This window comes from Trichoplusia ni, chromosome 4, assembly GCF_003590095.1.
Source record: "Trichoplusia ni isolate ovarian cell line Hi5 chromosome 4, tn1, whole genome shotgun sequence".
Classification (NCBI taxonomy): Eukaryota; Metazoa; Arthropoda; class Insecta; order Lepidoptera; family Noctuidae; genus Trichoplusia; species Trichoplusia ni.
The window spans coordinates 9,154,961-9,169,923 of NC_039481.1; the positions used below are offsets into that span (position 1 = coordinate 9,154,961).

The 14,963-nt window shown below is 35.2% G+C and overlaps 1 protein-coding gene across 2 annotated transcripts; it reads right to left on the bottom strand.

The window, feature by feature from the left end:
* Positions 1-25: 25 nt before the first annotated feature.
* LOC113492937 (aspartate aminotransferase, cytoplasmic) lies at positions 26-14,890 on the bottom strand. 2 transcript variants are annotated; one of them, XM_026870674.1, is made up of 11 exons: positions 14,624-14,890; positions 14,015-14,122; positions 9,613-9,686; positions 7,367-7,475; positions 5,886-6,103; positions 5,218-5,368; positions 4,576-4,741; positions 4,012-4,083; positions 3,645-3,860; positions 926-975; positions 26-160 (listed from the first exon to the last, which is right to left on the bottom strand). In XM_026870674.1, exons 1-10 carry the CDS (start codon positions 14,733-14,735, stop codon positions 954-956), a joined length of 1,248 nt encoding a protein of 415 aa, XP_026726475.1. In that variant the 5' UTR covers positions 14,736-14,890; the 3' UTR covers positions 26-160; positions 926-953. The 2 variants fall into 2 exon arrangements, with proteins under 2 accessions (XP_026726475.1, XP_026726474.1); XM_026870673.1 differs by lacking the exon at positions 26-160 and having other exon boundaries at positions 848-975.
* Positions 14,891-14,963: the final 73 nt, after the last annotated feature.

Consider the following 14,963-nt stretch of genomic DNA (forward strand, 5'->3'; position numbering starts at 1 on the left):
AGTTACAAGGTAAAGAAAACAAATATTACTTATAGTTATTTATTTGTAGTAAAAAGTTTTTAAATAATCTCGTAAAATGGGACTTGTGAACAATATAGAACTATTTTGTATATAAGTCTCGTGTTTAGGCAGTGTAGAGGTACTGCAAGTTGCTCCTCAGCTGTTGACGTAAAATATATAACAAGTTTATTAACTCGATTAAAATTATAAATACCCATCAATACCAGTGATATATTGCAGTCAGAATGCAGTTCGTTAAGTGGTCATGGTCCCTAAGCCCGGACTTTACTTTTAAAGTAATTATTCGTTCAATGTTTTACAAAGAAACTGATGAAGAATAGACAGTCTCATTTTACAATAACCACATTCATATAAACCCTTGCGGAAATGAGTAGAAAGCTGTAGAAAATCACCTAACAAAGAGAAGACTAGAAACACTCGCCAGAGAAAGTCTGCCATTTTCACAACAAGAGCAATACCTAACGACCTTTCATAAACGAGGTAACACAATTCAAGTGTGATTTTTCATTCGACGTAGTTAGGCTATAGCACTAGTCGAAGAGATTTACATTATTGATTAATAAAGCTTTTTTAGGCCTCAAAATAGAATTAGGTCGACATTCGTTAAAACAATCATTTTCATTGTAACGACATGATTATTTGATCATACTGTTGACGACCCTTTTTTTCTTCACGATAACGCGGCATTCCATAACGTTTCATTTTACCACCTAATTAAAAGGTGATTTGACATTTGCGTTACCTCGTCTACGATGCTTTAGCTTTGGCGGAGTGTTTTGTAGTGAAAAGCTTAACACAATTAGTAAGAAATAATATCCAAACGGTCTGTGTTGTTATCAATGATGTTTTATTATCCAACCCAATAGAACATTTACATGGTCCCGTCACCGGTAATAACACATACCGTTCGCAAATCGCTTTCAGTCACCTCGCTACAATTTCGAACGAGCATCGCTGGAAATAAAAACCACACATTTACTACGGAAGAGGTAAAAAATGAAACAACAATATAACAAGTGAGATTATGTAATTGCAACATAATAATATCTTATAATAATCCTACATAAAAATATACATTGAAAAGCAATGGTATTGTAAACTCGTTGAACTGAACTAAAAGCGTTTAATACTGCGATTTTAGATTATAATTAAAACGAAAATAAAAGCCATCTGGGACCCGTCGGTCGGTAAACACGATTAAATCCGGCAGTGTATAATAATAAAAATAATCGTCAAATAATTTCAAATATCAATCACAGCCAAATAATCTGGTAACGAGTTGATAAAAATGATTTAATATAAAAATATTGTGTGTAAAGACACGTTTTAAAAATATTATTGCTCTTTTTTAATACTCTGTGGTCAGCATTGAAGAGTGTCAGATGTTCAGATCTTAATATAGCAAGGAGTATAGAAACATGAGCAGTTTGTCTTCAATAGCTAATTAGCTATGTTCTATAGCAGCTTTGTGTACTTTTTAATTATGTATGCGATCGTATATTTGTGAAAGCGCTGTTAAATATTACATAATTTTTAGAATCCCTTTTGTAACTCAACAGTAACATTGAATTTTTAATCTCTAGCTCGTGTTAAAAAGAGGTCGCCACTAGATTACTCGAACATTTAATTCAATAAAAATGCATTAAAAATAGATATTTCAGTAAAAATAAAAGAAGAAAGCAGAAATATCATAGAGTAAATATTAAAACTTCATAATTTGTATAAAAAATGCGATTAAGTAGTGTTTGTTCGTTTGTCATAGCGCGTGGTCCAATCGTACCAATAGTTAGCGATCTTCTATGGTACCTAAAAGTACCAATTTATAAAAACCAATCTTGATAAATTCCAATATCTTGTTTATCAAACGCAATATAATCTGTAAACATATTATAAAAAAGTAATTTCTAAGGCTTTGTCTAATATCAAAATATTATTTGGGGTAAAAACAAATGTTATGTTCTACAATTAGCCAAACTGGACTAGAGACGTTTAATCTCGTTTTCATTAGTGCTGTAGAGGCCCTTTCGCACAAAATGTAAAGTCGCGTTTTCACTTGCGTATAGGCAAGATTTAAATGGTCAAAGTTTGTTGACATAAATATCTTAAGACAGCTTATGCCGTATATAAGTCTATAATTCCGCGACTTCTAGATAGAAAAAAGGTGGAATACGCTCTCAGCAATATTAATTGCCTAACTTGTAAAAGTCTAAACTCCATTATGTTTTAAGAAAGAGCCTTCATAAGCTTTGATCTTCCTTTCACGTTAAACGCTGACCCGTTTTGAACGGAATATATAGATATTGTATCGTTGTAAAACTAAGCCCTCTCAATAAGTCACATTTCTACAACCGTTCGCTACATCTTTGAGACTTACGACTCACGTGACTAGGAGACCAGTCTCAGTGACGTTATTGTCTTTTTAACTCTGCATTCTGTTTTACAATGACCATTAGCGAAATCATGGTCACTGGCCCATGTGGCACTCATTAAAATTCGGAAATATTGAGTGTTTATTTTTTGTTAAACCAAAAGGCATTAATGGTGTTTACCACAGGGAGCAGGACACACCATACCTAAGCTGGCACTGACAGAAACAGATATATTTTAACACTTAATGGTGACTGATCTGATTAACATTTCTGAATGCGGCAGTTATTGGCTAATACTTGTAGAAATGTAACTTACATAATGAGGTTGTAAATAGCTAAATATTAAATGGAGGAACTACTAATATTGCTAGTATTGCTACACTGAAAATAAAAAGTTGTGCTAAGTAAGAGCAGGCAATATAATTTAACTTATTATAAGATGTTTTAGTTTGGAACTTAGGAATAAAATGTCTTTTTAAAAGAGGTATTCCATTTAACTCAAGATATATTTGTATCCAACAAGAGCATTTATTTACCGTCATTTCTGAACTATTCCTTTGCTTAATTTATAAAATTTTATGAGCAAAAGCGTTACTTTAAATACGACCATGTACTTCCGTTCCAACTTGTCAATAATGATTTTTTTAAGCTTTTTTTGGTCTTGTCATAATCTTAAGTTTGGTGTATTTAATAAAATCTTCAGTTCCAAAACGTTTGAGCAATTCTGTACCTCTTACTTTAGCCAACATTATACATATTAGTACATACTAAACATTGATCTAGCTGCTTATGAAAAGCTAACACCGACAGTTATGTGAATTACCTATGTTGTGTAGCTGTGAACAATTGTCTAATAAATAACAATTTATTTACGTTTTATGGACGTGTTTACATTCGCTTAAAAACTTTTTCTTTAGCCTCCTTTGTTAATGTTACATAAATATTCTCATCTTTTTCGTTTGTATATAAAACGAAAGCGACGGAGCATTGCCGCGGTATGAGCACTGATTGTATTTCTCTAGTGATAGGTAACACAGATGATTAAGCTTCAATGTAAACACGTCCCTATTTCAACTGCAGTTAAAATTGAAAATTGTGTGAGCGGAATTCACAACAAGAGTTATGCATAACACAAACACTTTGATTTTAAGAAATTCAACTCTACATCACAGGGAATAAAGTTGAAAATCAGCTAGCTATAACAAAACACCCGCCCACACAAGTTGCGATCAAAAATATGATGAAATGGTTTACTCGTCAGCGGGGAACTTGAGGACGGCGTCGTGCATGGCCCTGGCCATGTACTGCACGTTGGCGGGGTTGAGGCCGCACATGTTGATGCGGCCCGACTTCAGCAGGTAGATGTGGTACTCCTCCACCAGGTGCTCGGACTGCCGCTGCGTCAGCCCCGTGTACGAGAACAGACCGATCTGCTTCACGATGTGGTCCCAGCTGCCGGGGGTGCCCAGTCTGCGGGAATACCAGTTACAGTTAGACAAATACGAATCTTATTTCTATAACCCTAGAACTGAATTTTAGTTGTAGTAATATTGAAGGTGAATTTTGAATCTTATTTCAATATAAGTAAGTTTTAAACTTCGTAAACGTTGAAGTAACTTACTTGATTAGCTCTGCCCTCAAAGCCTCTCTCATCTGGATGACTCGAGTGGCCATGGCTTTAATGTGTTCCCTCCTGCAAGACAAAAATTATGAATTCAACTTTTTAGTAAAAGTGGTGACAAAAGTAGAACGTGAGTACATCTTTCTAATAATGTATGTTTCATGGTAGAGCTACACTCAACCTGTCATACATTCTAATATAAATAAGTTAGTCAAACCTAAATCAAGGTTGGAGTTTTTTATGACGAGGGTAGCCAGCTGCTACAAAGATGGTCTAAATTAGTGCCCATTTAAAGCATTTAAGTTCCCATTGTGGTGGTTAGAAAGTACACTACATTGCATCAAATGGCTTCTCAATAGTTCTTTTTTTATAAATAAGTTATATTTATTAATTTTACACTAGTAACATTAGTACAAAACCTAGCAAGTTAACACGGTATTTCTTTTTGAGATCATATGTAATCGGAGTAGTTTGAAACATGTACTATCGCAAGCTAACCTGCTGAACTACCACGAATCTGCGGGAGACATTAAAAATAAACAGTCTAATCTAGATGAAACATACCATTCGTCGAAGAGCTGCTTGTTGGCGAGTACATTGGCGACGACGCGCGCGCCGTGAGCGGGCGGGTTGGAGTACATGCCGCGGATGATCCACGTCAGCTGAGACTTCATCGCGGGAACCAGGCTCGCGTCAGAGATCACACACGCTAGGTTACCCACACGCTCGTCTGAGGGGGGAATATATACATACAGTAAAGAGATTGGATATGAGAACATATATGTCAGTCTTCTGAAATGGGTTTCAAACCAAGGGAAGAAGGTTTAAACAAAGATACATGCTCGTGATGTCTGTATTTTAGAAACACGCTGGTCATTTTCACACGCATTTTCAGCGACAAAGGCTGGGTGATAAAGACAGCGTGACGTTGTCAGTTTTATCATAGTACCGTATTTGAATACTGAGTTTTTTTCGACTGCAATTTGTATGTAATGCTCAATAGGTGTGAGTAGCTATGCGCAACAGGATTCAGTAGATAGACATGCCATGTCTACGCGGCCACTCCTTTATAGGCCGGCCTAGTTGGAAGTGGAAGCAATGAATAAAACGGGCATTACCATCATTGTAGAGAGTATAACAGATGTAAAAAAGTGCATACAAGAAAACATCAAGTTAAGTTCAGATAAGCAAAACATGAGTACTCACTGTACAAGCCGAAGTTCTTGGCGTAGGACTGCGCGCAGATGAGCTCGAAGCCGCGCTTGACGAAGTAGCGCACCGCCCACGCGTCGCGGTCCAGGTCGCCCGACGCGAAGCCCTGGTACGCGCTGTCGAAGAACGGGAACAACTTGCGCTCCTGGAATATTAGGGTTACTCTTATAATATGATCGATGATTCTATGTATTATGAAAATAAATCGATAGTAAACCTACAAATACATGACAAATTAGAAAAAAATATCTGGAGAACTTAAAAAGAAAATACCTTATGCAAATCCAAGATTTTTTTTGAACCAAAATAGTGTTTATAAAAATAAACATTTCAACTTTTACCAACAAAATATTTTCCCTAAAAGGGACACACACTATTGAAATGCACATTCTCTACCGTAATACAGCAAAGACATTTCATGGGACCTTATTAACGTCGTTAGCAAACTTCTTAGATAGAACATTTACGCAACGAAACTTGGTGAAACAACTTTTCCAACAAGGAAACTTAACGTCAGTTCAGTTTGAACACGTTTAACATAGCCTATACCTCCATAACATCAGCAATGTCCTTAGCAAACTTCTTAGATGGAACATGAGTGCAACGAAACTTGGTGAGACAAAGCATATTGAAGGTCAAGGTCAGCTTAACATAGCCCTTACCTCCATAACATCAGCAATCTTCTCCCATTGCTCCTGGCTGGGGTCGATGCCGGTCGGGTTGTGGGCGCAAGCGTGCAGCAGTATGACGGAGTTCTCGGGCGCTGAGCGGAGGTCCTCGATGAGTCCGTCGAAGTCTATGGAGCGAGTCTTGGCGTTCCAGTAGCGGTAGGTGCGCGGGGATGTGAAACCGGAGTTCACGAAGACCAGGTGGTGGTTCTCTGGATGATGAGAAGGAAAAGTTTTTAGGAGACTGGCCAAAATAGTTTTAAAAAAATGAGTGTATCTTTCTAAGAAAAAGGTTCATTCGTCTACTTAAACTAAAGATTTACCTATAAAGTTTCGTTTAGTATTAAAGATAGCTAGCATATTGTTTTTTTGAACGAAAGCGATTGAGTTTTCACAGTATTTTGTCATATAACTGCTTGACCTTTGTTTGGCAAGGGAATTGCCTCGGGCCTAATTTACCAAGTAAACTATTAAGTTACTTAATCTTTCTATGTCAATTTCAACCTCTTTTTTCAGTTATTGTTTCCCTATATTTTTATTACACTGATAGTCATTTTAATTATAGTCGAATTCAACCAATGATTAAACATATCTCTTGACTTGGATATAATCTAGAAAATTTGTGATAGAATGGACCGATTGTGATGTTAGATGATTATGATCTATACTAAAAAAAAATGGAAACCTCTCACAAACACCGAAAATTTATAATGTTATCATGAAATAATTACATAAAGAACTTTGTTTCTACATAATCATTATAGTAACCAATGATTTCAATATGACAAATGGCGGCAAAACGGTATAGGCAACCACGGGAACGTAAATCCAGGTCATAAACTATGTACCAGTTGCGCGAAACAGTAAGAAACATCCATCTATCCCAACAAACTTGTACCGTATTATTTTAGTGTGATTGTTTCATTTCCGTACAAAGATCATACCTTCACCAATTATGCAAAAATGATCTTTATGTACGCACGATCTAATCAAATTATAAACACTATTTTGGAGTGACCAACCATGTAGCGATAATCTTTAGTTATATTCCGCTAAGTATGCTAGATAACGCGATATGTGGCGCTGGGCAGGTTGGATAGCCTATCATTATGATTGTCTAATATGATATAATAATTTTAATATGTTTACCGATTTTGGTACCTACGAAGAGAATTTGCTAAAGAAGCAGCCAAAGGATTCATTGGATTTTTTGCTAAGCTTATCAAGTAAGTCTGTTCTAGTTGTCAACTAAGGAGGCACGTGTCAGGTAATATATTCATTTTAACTGCCGACGCAAAAAGAGTGGCGTTATAAGTTCGATGTGTCTGTCTGTTTCATCATAGCTCCCCAAATGATTCAGCGATTTCAATTTGATTTGAGTTTTAGCCATTTAAAAGTTATGGGTGTAAAGTTGTTACTGGCGGTTTTAATTACTGGTTAATTTTTTGTAACGTAAGGATTATCTCAGTACATACCCCAGGTAGGTGCGGAGTAGTAGAAGGTGGTGTATTTCAGGTGCTTGTTCAGCAGCTCGGCGCCGACGCGCAGACTGCCCGTACCGGACAGGGTTTGTACTCCGAACGCCTGAAAAGGAATACTGTACTTTGAAGCTTTTTCTTTGGTAAATAAATTTATTCACTTCCGCCATGCCGGTTAGCATCGCTGAGCCCAGCCAGCTACGATCTTTTCCCCAACTCTCGTACACCAATAGGACGACAGTCCGACAACACTTGAGAGCTAGGAAATGAGGCAGTATTCACGTGCCTCCCGTAGCACGGTAAGCTGCGAAACGTCGGGATCTAAATTCTAAAGTTAAACCGCGATAAAATCCGTAAAAGTAGTTTTATTTCAACGTGATATTTATTTCTAAAACGCACAAAAGATTCAAGAGTGTATTTGTACTGACCGATTTCGACGAAATTTCGTACGGAGGTAGCTAACACTTTTGATTATCACATAGGCTTTTATCCGACTTCGTTTAAGGAAGTTGTTTTTGTAGCTATAACCGACATCCAGGCGGACCAAAACCACGAGAAATAACCAACATCTGATAACCGATATGTGAGTTTATTTGTTATGCTTTCACGCCTATACTATGAGCTAGTAAAATAGCATACGTTACAAACAATACATGTTGATGTAAACACTTCATTGTTACATATTTATATGAACTCAAGCGAAAATTAATTCAGTTACCGAGTATGGCGAGCAAAAAGCATTTTCCTGCTTGAAAACTAAATTTTGAGGTAATTTAACTACATAATTAATTAAGTAGTGTCCTTCAACACAATTTACTAAAAAACAAACTCGTTTCGGGTTGTAGGTACACACGTTTTTATGAATAGAAACAATTGTTTAACTCATAAAGACACTATAGTTAATTTTTGCACGTACATAGCGAATATCAATGTATTTATAGGCAGGGTCATGTTGCCCACAGGATGCCATCAGTTAACCCATTGGTAGTGTTAACACTGATGAACGCTATGCATGGATAAATTTAGATATTTTTTTACGAAGAATAGTTAATACTAGTTCTAAAAGGAGTATGGTTCTGGAGCAACTTGCAACTGTGATAGGCCAAGGGGATGCTGGGCCCCGATTCTGCTATTTAAAATGGCCGATGAATGAATGGCAATTGGACTAAACTTGAAACTATTCCTATTTCCTAAAGCGTTTTGCAGAATAGGGGTTTTGACACTGATTGTATGTTTTTATATGTGTCTGTATATGTTTGTAACTGCTATAGATATAAGCGCCTGAACAATCTAGTGATTCGCATAATTACATACGATTCCTGTACCTATTCCTAACTAAAAGACTATGCAAGGCTTAAAGGAACGTACTAAATGACAACATGCCGCACACAATTTATAATTTTATATTGATAAGCTGATAGTAGGACTTTAAAATTGAAGGCCAAGGAACAATCGTTTCACAAGTAATTGCCTATCTTAGATTATTCGAAGCGAACTTCTTGTGTCAATGGAATATCAACTTTACATCTATCGCATACGTATCAAATTGTATTAACATCAGCAATATTTTGCTGGGATGTTCTAATATAGGACCGTTTGTGAGTGGCAGATCGACGTCAATCAACATTGCAACAGCGATCCCCACAGTCAAGGTTCAGACAAAAGCATCTTTAATACAGTGCCGTAAGGTTGAAAATCATGACGTAATAACCGTACCTTGACATAAATGCTAAACAATAACACTACATATTCGTGTTATCTGTCTTATATAATATGTTCAGTGTTGTTATCAGATAAATTATGAACTCCACGTAGTGTCAATACTGTCAATTGGTGTATATTGATGTAATACATGCCATTATAGTCAATCAGCTGATCAAATATCATGATCAGAAAACATACCGGGAACCAACATACATTTAGGGATAGAAATTCAATGAAAATTAATGAAAGCGTATATTTACCCCATATTTTCGCCTTTCCCGCGTATATTATGGGTCTTTTGGTAATTAATAACCCCGGTCTATAAAAACTAAAACCACCGTGTTGGTCATCATCACAAATTAACCCCCTCACAAAGATCCATTACATACTCTTTTTTGGAAGACTAAACATCTCCTATGGGCCTCGATACACACACCAAAAGTCGACCAGTGCTACTACCTCCTCTGAGGTAACGCACATTTCCTGTCTACGATTAAGACGAGCAAGATTTCTTGGTATTAAAAAGAAGAACAACTTACGCGTCCAGCGGCGATCGCAGGGCTGTCCTCTCCGAGGAGCATAGATGTCGAAGCTGCAGTAAACTGTTCCAGTCCTGGAATAAAGTTGCTAAAGTTATACATTTTCAATGTGATACATGCTTTGCTGTTGAGTTTCATGGCCCGATTTTTCTACACTAGATCATTCAGGAAGTGGTAAATTAGGAGGTTGTTCAATGTGGACATTGACGTTGAAAATGGAAACTTAATAGTCTTGTTTAAAAAAAGGCCGACACACAAACTCTAGGAAAATATAGACTTACAGTGATCTAAAGTACCCGTCACGAGAAGCTATAAATTATGTAAACAAACATCTTTTACTAAGTAAACATTTTATACTGCGAGATAATAATAAATTGACCATATTCAATCGACATGAAATATAGACGGGTTATATGAAAGTAACAACCTATTTAATTTAGTCGGATCATATTTTAACGACGCAAAGCGCTATCGTTTGTGTTTCTTGGTACCGGAACGCGTCCGTCGCAGGGATTGTGAACTATCGGGACGCCATTTTGAAATAAACGCATCATTCGAGTTTCGAATGCGTACGAGTTTGTTTCATTGCTTTGCATATATCGCGGATCTGGTTGTTATTGTTAATTTTGTTATTGTTTCGTTATCACTTTTTTATTGTTGTTACTTTAATTGTTGCGTTAATTTTATTTGTTATTACGTATAATGGAGCCAGTAGCCAGTACATCTAAGGAAATAAATTCGCCACGAAAAAAACGTCAAAAGGTGCGTAATACAATTTATCTAAAATATATAATAAGTAAAAAGAAAGAGTTGTTTGTTCAAACGCGTAATTTTTATTCCAAAATCGATGAGATGATTGATAAAACTGTAGACAGCTTCGTGATACATGTCACTGATTCTGACACAGAAATGGAAACATCTGAATCTGACGAATAATTATTCTTAAATAATATTTATGTTAATTAATATTTGTTACTTAATAATTTATTAAATCTTAAACAAATTCATTTTTTTTGTTGGTCCAAATGTTGTGAACTCCTGAACACTTGTTTACAAAATTTATAGCTTCTCATGACGGTTACTTTAGGTTTTCGTGAAGCTCCGCAAAGATACGCTCTTTTTACTGAAGTATAAATATGGATGTTTCTCTTTGAAGATGTTTGGGAGGTCTTTGACCAAGAGTGGAATCTAAAGTGGAAAATAGTTAATACGACTAGTTCCAGTTTATTACTCATTCGGAAAACTTTCGATTCCCCTATTTTTGTGAGAATGGGCGGGATTAACTAGAATGATGAAACCAGAACTTAAATAATTTCCGTTCAGTTCAAGTTAGAGACAAACAACGATAAGATGTGTTTGAAAACATTTGACGTCAATCGGGCGATTACAAAATATTCGTAATTAACTAATTCAAGTAATAAACAATAATATTATTATTTATTATGTAATATTAGTTAATATATTATTATGGATTATTTATTTTTTATATATTATTTCTGATTTCAATTAAAACACTTTCATATTCTTACATAAATTTCTGATAGCCTTACATCATTTCTGCCTACCTTCAAAGCGAAAAGCACGCTTGATAATATAGATGCGATATTGCAGCTACTTTAGATAATCAACTGCTTATTATTCACTTCATTATAAAAAAAGATAGTCATTTATCTCTTATCAGTAAATAGGTATTTTTTGCGCACAACGCAGTGTTATTATCTACAGCGTCGTGATGATGTCAAGAACAATGTTTTTTTTTTTAATAATGGCGGGCCGGACAGGCTAAACTATAAATATTTTACATAACTAAGGGACGTTGATATTATATAAATGTGTATGTCATGATAGGCCACAGTCATCAATGGATATTTATTTAGATATATCCGTTTGTTTCAGATAGTTTCAGTTAAGAATCTACTTTGATGAAGTCCTTTCAAAGGTAAAAACGGGACCCCATTGATGAGGGCCCGCTTTTTGTCTTTCTGTTCGTTACCATTGCAGGCTGTATCTCATGATACAGTGTTTCCATGTGTTTCTAATGCATTTTAGTTATGGTCATAAATTAGTTGACAAATAAAATTGAGGAAGAGTAGCCCCAAATTAATTGCCACCCTATCAATTTGTTTTCTTTGCCCCATTTGTACAGAGCCCTCCGTGTCGGAGTCCAACTCGTACTGACAGGTTTTATCTAAGTGAATAGTTCCATAATTTCAGCTTTAGATAAATACACCTTACACTCGCTCATCCCGTTATCTCCGGCATGAGCTGCCCTTGAAGATTGGCCAATTAAATCCTAGTCATTGATTACGGCCGTAGATTAAACTGAAGTACAATTTCCATAATTAATCGGTGAAATAAGCAGGTCAGACGGTTAGGTAACAATATTGTGTTTTATCTTAAGTAACATGATTCTGAGCACTTGTAAGTCATCCTATTGCCGACTGTAATTAGAAATCACCGAACAAAAGCAATATAAGTTTGAGATAGAATAAGGGGCGATTGGAATTGAGAAACCCTACGCTCTATTGCATGATCTTATACAGTGCGTATGAACAGCCCAGTCCGATCCTCAAAGGACATATGAGTAGTCAGACGTGCAACAAAAAACTAGCTCATCATATAATTTCAAAATATATTTCTTGGGACAGCATTACCGACAAATTAATATTGCCCTGAATTTTGGAAAATTTCCCTAAACTACCAAAATTTTATTTTGTGAAGTTACCAAGTTGTTATTATTTCAGCTCTGCCATAGGTAATCTGCACGATATTATTATACTCTTCGTTAAATTTATCGGGGGAAATTGTTTGTTTTTTTTTCAGTAAATGATCTTAAATAGTTGATTTTACAGTACTCTACAACCCCAAAATTGATGACAAGTTTGTTAAAACTTAATATTTGTAAGTGATTCTAGATTAAAAATCCGAGTATATCAAATCTCATTGCGGTATTCTGCGAAAGCGTTCCCGCTTGGCGCCCGACTATAGAAATAGAGAAAGCAATCCAGTGGTTTTCACGTCAGTAAGAGCGCACCCTTCTCCAGTGCAAAAGAAGTAATTAAAGATTTAAAAAACCGGCTCAAAAAAGTATATTATATGATACGGCACGCGGTAATGATTTTGTTGATCACTCTAAGGTCGGAACTAAATTACTTTGTTACTACATTAATCATTTAAAATTGAATGAAACGAACAACAATTTGTTTTTAAATTAACATTATGTGCAAAAATGCCCTATTACCGATTAAAAACAACAAATAGGTTTTTAATCAAATGGTATAATATTTTATGGTTTCGGTGTTATCATATAGCATTGTGAATGTGATAACTTATTGAATTCTTATTTTAAAACTGTAGCAGTTGCAAGAGATAAGGTATGTTTTAAATTACTTTTTCTGAAGAAGTGTCTTTGTTTTTCTTTGCGTTAATAGGTTACGTAAAGGAGTATGCACACGGCGTAGTTCATCTAACGCGCTCTCACAGACCGTCAATATGTAACGGCATATTACGGGAGTACGCGAGTTTGTTAAATACGTGTGCTCATCGCGTATAACGCGATGTTAGTAGAGCACAATGTAATAAATATATTTATTTTTTGAATTCGATATGCAACCTTTCAATTTCATTTTGTTTATATTTCCAATCTTTTTTTTAGTAAATTATCCTTACGCAGGTATGCTATCGATAACTCCTGTTGTTTTTTTTATATATTTGTTATTACGTTTTCATTCATTTGTAGTTGTCCCAAACTGTCGAATTGAGTAAGCTTTTGCCTATAATTTTATTGCCACTAGCGGTTTTGTCGTATGTCGGGTTTCGGGGCTCCCTCAAAAATGGTTGAACGAAATGAGCTAGTTGAAGCATACATTCTGTTTGCTGGTATAGTCTTGTTCAAATCAATCTGGTACTTTCCTAAAAAAAGCCAGTCCAGAGAAATAATTGCCTTGTAGTTTATACACATTTTCAAAAAAAGACAAAGTAATATCTCCTACTTGCAGAATGAATGAATTCATATCAACATTTTCATGAAATGGTATTCAGTACTAGTTTCATTAAATAGTTCAAAGGAAATTTAACAAAAGAGCTTTTGATACAAACTTTCTGAAATTCTATCACAACAATTTGGTCATTACAAATAGTTATTTAATAAATCTCTTTATAATATATTATCACTAAAGTAATCTATTTATATTCTATTTCATATCTTTTTATCATTTAATTTATATCACTAAAATAAAGTGAGACCATATTCTTCATGTATGCCTTATTGCATTCTATGTGCCTATCTCTTATAAGAGGTTTTAGTAAATGTTTTTGTCAATATCAACTGAATAACCCAGTATCCCAATATCTTTGTGAGATTAGCGCACCTAGTCTTTTAAGTAATTAAATCAGCACTCACCTAAGACTGGTAAGTATTCATGAAGGAGTGTCTCATCAGCTGCCATCTGTTTCTCCATCTTCCTAACCACAGGCAATACCCATGGTTTACCGATGTCATCTCGGTAAGCTGCAGAAACACAGTTTTGTAATTAACTAAATGAGTAGTGCTGTAAATCACAATAGTAGTTATATTACATACTTTCAGCATAGAAATACTTTCATTCAAAAAGACCCATTATATTACACTCAAAAGGATGTTTTAAGCTGAAAATCAAAACTAAATTTACATAGGTACAATTGCATATTCCATTATGCTCGTGGAATGTAAGTAGTTACGTATAATTATGTCTAGTTCGTACACTTAGCATTGCGAAAAAAGCGGCAAAAAAAACAAGGTGACACAACTACCGCAAATATTTCATGTACCGATAGCTATATCAATAGTGTGACTTCGATATATAAATTAAGATACGCATATACCCATAATTATCACTACGAAAATAATTTAAAATACGTAAGTATGCTTAAACCTTATGTAATTAGGTTACAAATTAACCGATCTTACGATACTACAGATTTTCCACAACAATTAAAGTAAGTACAATTAATTTATGAAAGAAAATCTTACCTCCAATACTCAAATTGATTTTATTTTGGTGTGGATCATCTAAAAACATTCGGTTTAACTGGAAAACCTCGATAGGAGGTCCCTGTTGGACAACTTGAAAACGAGATCCCATTTTTCTAGATTATAATAACACACAACCGGCCGGTTACAAGCTCAGGCAGCGAATGCGGTACCCGTAGATGTCTATTCTAATCTAAAACTTCTATGAACTATCAATTTTTTTATGTTTGCGTAGGCACACGAAGTTTATACTGTTGACCTTTAGCAATGACAGAAATGTCACTGTTTGAAAAGTTTGTCAAATCGAGTGTGAATGACATTTTGAAACTACTGTAAACTA

Coding starts and splice junctions, on each gene's coding strand:
- LOC113492937 (XM_026870674.1), bottom strand. CDS start 14,735: ATGGGATCTCGTTTTCAAGTTGTCCAACAGGGACCTCCTATCGAGGTT. Junction 9,687..14,014: donor TGAATACTTACCAGTCTTAG/GTGAGTGCTGAT, acceptor ACTTTATTCCAG/GACTGGAACAGTTTACTGCA. Junction 7,476..9,612: donor CTGCGATCGCCGCTGGACGC/GTAAGTTGTTCT, acceptor ATTCCTTTTCAG/GCGTTCGGAGTACAAACCCT.